The sequence below is a fragment of the Nicotiana attenuata genome, chromosome 2 (assembly GCF_001879085.1).
Source record: "Nicotiana attenuata strain UT chromosome 2, NIATTr2, whole genome shotgun sequence".
In the NCBI taxonomy this organism is placed as follows: Eukaryota; Viridiplantae; Streptophyta; class Magnoliopsida; order Solanales; family Solanaceae; genus Nicotiana; species Nicotiana attenuata.
In genome coordinates this window covers 92,348,405-92,352,391 of record NC_031990.1, presented here as the reverse complement: position 1 = coordinate 92,352,391, position 3,987 = coordinate 92,348,405, and the positions used below count along the sequence as shown (strand labels likewise).

Below are 3,987 nucleotides of genomic sequence, written 5' to 3'. Positions count from 1 at the left end.
TGAAATGTGTAAATAAGGACAAATTTTTTTAAAAATTAAAATTAATTCCTTTTTGATTAGTTAATGGGCACCTTTTTGGACCAAAATAAAAAGGTAAANTATTTATTTTTCGGTCATCAATCATTTCAAATATTAAATAAAATGACCTATAATTACTTTTTAAATTATTTAATAATATAAATTTTTTTGAGACGGTCAATGTATAGAACTCGATCCTAAAAATCAAATATACTAACAACAACAATTTCAGTGTAATATCATAATTGATGTCCGGAAAGAATAATGTGTACGCAGACCTTATACCTTGCTTGTGAAGATAAAAATATTGTTTCTGACAAACCTTCGACTCGAAAAAAACATAGTAACAATATAAGACCCAAAATATCAAATAATCAGAAGAAAATTAAAAATCAATATGAGATTCTCTCTCTCTCAATCTTGAAGTACTCAGTACCAGTACTTGACTAATGAGTAATGACTATTGTTCTGTGTGATTCTCTCTCTAATCTATTGTATTTTTTCTGAAAATAAACAATCATAATACATGAATAAATATTAAAGATTGCAGCTTTCTACACTTTTGGACGTGTATTTTTTTCTTTTCTCTAGCTGAGCAAAAAAGTCTCCTCTTTCACACCCCCCAAAAAACACTCTTTTTTTTCTCATCATAACCCCTATGAAAATTGAAGAATCTAGGGTTTGAGTTTGACACTACACAATAATAAGTGTAAAGATCCAATCTTTATTGCTTTTTTTTCTTATTAAATGCTATTGTTGCTGCTTTTATGCTGATTTTCTCATCTGGGTATGTTTTATTTTCTGTTAATTTCATTCCTATAGTTCAATCTTGATTTCCTAGCTGGTATTGTGAGCATGGTTTCTTTTTGAGTTTAGTTTCTTGAAATTTCAATAAAAAGAACCAATTTTTTTCTTGCAAATGGGTGTCTATTGCTTCTGTTTTCCTTCTTTTTCTTTTTCTCATAATTTTCTGGTTGATTGAAATTCTGTTTCTTAATTTTTTCAATAACCGTGGTGTTCGGGCCAGCTTGCACACCTTAACTAAATTAATGGGGTATCTGCTACCTCCGACCAGCATAGGTAGCGATTTTTGTAGGGGGTTGTAGTTTTTCTTGTGTTTTTGGGTCAAGTACTTTGATATTAGGAATTAAAGTTCCATTTTTTTTTCTTTCATTTTTATGTATTTTGGGGTTGAGAGTGGTACAATGGAGGAAATAGAAGAAGCTAACAAGGCTGCAATTGAGAATTGTCATAGAGTTATTAGTCTTTTATCTAAGCCCCATGATCAGAATCAGTATGGGAATTTATTAGTTAGAGAAACTGGAGAAGCTGTACACAAATTCAAGAAAGTTGTCACTCTTTTGAATTCAACTTTAGGTCATGCAAGAGTGAGGAAAATGAACAAATTTAAGACCCCTTTACCTCATAACATCCTTGTGGAAAACCCAAGTTGCAAAATTGATGATCAGCACAAACATCTTCGGTTACTTCCTATCGACTATCGTGAAAATCGAGTCCTAGAGATTGGTTCTAATGTGAAATGCAATCTAACTTTGGGTAGCTCTTCACTAGAATTAAGTTCAAATAGTAGAAATCCCCTTAATTTTGGCCAACAGACGCCTTTGCCGAGCTATAACTATCTTCAACAGCAGCAGCAACAACAACAACGGCGGTTTCTACTTCAGCAGCAGCAATTGAAACAGCCGGCGGAGATGATGTACAGGCGCAGCAATAGTGGCATTAGTCTAAATTTTGATAGCTCGATATGTACTCCGACCATGTCTTCGACTAGGTCGTTTATCTCTTCACTGAGTGTGGACGGTAGCATTGCTAATTTGGATGGTAGTAGCTTTCATTTAATTGGAGCTTCTCGCTCTGCGGATCAGAGCTCGTTCCAACATAAGAGAAGGTGCTCCGCAAGGGGAGACGAGGGAAGCGTGAAATGTGGAAGCAGTGGGAGATGTCATTGTTCAAAGAAGAGGTTTGTATTTTATCCTGCTTTGTTTTTCCCTCTTTTGATCCTGTAATCTTTTAATTGCTTAATAACTTTTGGAATTGTCTTTTTCTAGGAAACATAGGGTAAAGAGATCAATCAAGGTTCCTGCTATAAGTAACAAGCTAGCCGATATTCCTGCCGATGAATATTCTTGGAGAAAGTATGGACAGAAGCCGATCAAAGGTTCTCCACACCCTAGGTACTATTCAGGTTTTCCTGTTTAGATGCTGCTTAATTTTAACACGTGTCTGTGAATTTGTATCTTGATCATACAATTGGTGATTCAAAGAGAGTTTTCTCAGCTTAACTTTGTCTATCATGTACATTATACTTATGCGTCTGTTGCACGGCTTAACTCTTTCTTAGAAATAAGCTAGAGGGTGCTCCAGTTTGTTATGTCAAACAGTTCACTGATGTTGTCCAGTTTAATTCGTTTTCTGTTTTCACCAACTCCTTGAGTGTACAGACGTGGAGGCTGCATAACGATTTACTCAATTAACTTTCTTTTATTCTTTGTCAATTGAAACGGAAAATGTTGTGCTTGACTTTGACATTGTCCCATTTTCAATCAAATGTTACTAAATGGATTGCACAAATCAATTTGCTGATATATGTAGTCTTTGATTTTCCTTTCAAGGATCTGTGATGCACTGGTGCCTCTTTCAAGTTATGCAATGCTTGGAGGCAAAACAACTGATGTTGCGTCAATTTTGAGCAAGTTAAATGCATTTTACAGTAGACTAAACATGTTCCTTTGCTCGTGCAGGGGATACTATAAATGCAGTAGCATGAGAGGATGTCCTGCGAGGAAACATGTGGAGAGATGCTTGGAAGACCCTTCAATGCTTATCGTAACATATGAAGGTGAACATAATCATCCGACATTGCCATCGCAATCGGCTAATGCATGAAATCTATCGGAACCTTTTAGCAAAGATTATCACAATCATCGACAGCTTCTGCTTACTCTGTTATTGATTGGCCTCGCATTGTTACTGTACATATTTTGCTTGTTTAAGTTTTGAAGTAAGGATGGGGCCAAAGTTATGGTTCATTGGGGGGCTATTTGGTATTTGGAGGGTAAAACATGAAGCCAGGATTAGGAAGAGGTATGCTTCAAGATTCAATTTTCCTGATTGTAAGAATATTTCCTCATCAAGCATGACTCCTTGTCGAAAAATCTTAGTACTTTTGGAGGTTTAGATTTGTTACAATGCCAAGGGAAGTTATATTCCTTTAATCTATCCCCCATCCTAAGCCCCTTGTCTTTCCGGCTTTCCCCAACCCGAAAAGCCCATGTCGATAGGTGGTGAGAAGAAGAAAATAGGATATCTGCAGCAAAAGGCTATATCCTTGGGCTTAAGAAGCTATTGCAGTTTAGGTGTGGATATTATGGTCTTTTGCTCTAGCAGTCTTATTTATCTACTTTCAATTCTTAGAGTTTGTTTTGGTGAATGCATGTGAATGATAGATCATATAGGTCTTTTCTTCCTAAGCATATAGTCAAGGTTCCTCTTAACTTTGATCGCAAAAACTAACTCATGAGGTGAAGAGTTGCAGATCATTTATAAGGTGCCTCAGCCTCCTTCTCTTGTCTGATGTCGGAGGGCTTTCCCGCCCTCACCCACCCGAATAGGCAGCACCTTTGCTGTTGTCCGGCTATCAGGTGAACTGCGGCACTAGCTCGGGACGAGATGAGGCCGCCACTAATACCACTTAATCACGGATCTGCCTAACTCCAACCTCAAAAACTAGCTCATGAGGGTAAAGGGTCGCCAACCCCTTATAATCTGTAAGGGGCCCTTGCCTATAAAGGATAAACAGAAGTGTGGAAGGCATCAAATATGAGCTAATTTGGGCAATATCATGCTTTATATTTTTTGGTTAAATTCCTATCTTCAGTTCAACATAGTAATTAGCAAGGGCAGGGCAGTAAGATAAAGCAGGTTTCCTTATCCCATCCCCTTTTCATA

General features: G+C 36.9%; 1 protein-coding gene across 1 annotated transcript; it reads left to right on the top strand.

Annotated features, from left to right (window-relative positions):
• Positions 451-3,248, top strand: LOC109215098 (probable WRKY transcription factor 21). The gene is made up of 3 exons (XM_019379118.1): positions 451-1,999; positions 2,088-2,213; positions 2,781-3,248. The coding sequence occupies exons 1-3, from the start codon at positions 1,197-1,199 to the stop codon at positions 2,923-2,925; spliced, it is 1,074 nt and encodes a 357-aa protein (XP_019234663.1). The 5' UTR covers positions 451-1,196; the 3' UTR covers positions 2,926-3,248.

What these genes read in the sequence shown, in the direction of transcription:
- LOC109215098 (XM_019379118.1), top strand. Translation starts at nt 1,197, where the DNA reads ATGTATTTTGGGGTTGAGAGTGGTACAATGGAGGAAATAGAAGAAGCT. An exon ending in TGTCATTGTTCAAAGAAGAG is followed by an intron (nt 2,000 to 2,087) that starts GTTTGTATTTTA and finishes GTCTTTTTCTAG; the next exon opens with GAAACATAGGGTAAAGAGAT. An exon ending in AAAGGTTCTCCACACCCTAG is followed by an intron (nt 2,214 to 2,780) that starts GTACTATTCAGG and finishes TTGCTCGTGCAG; the next exon opens with GGGATACTATAAATGCAGTA.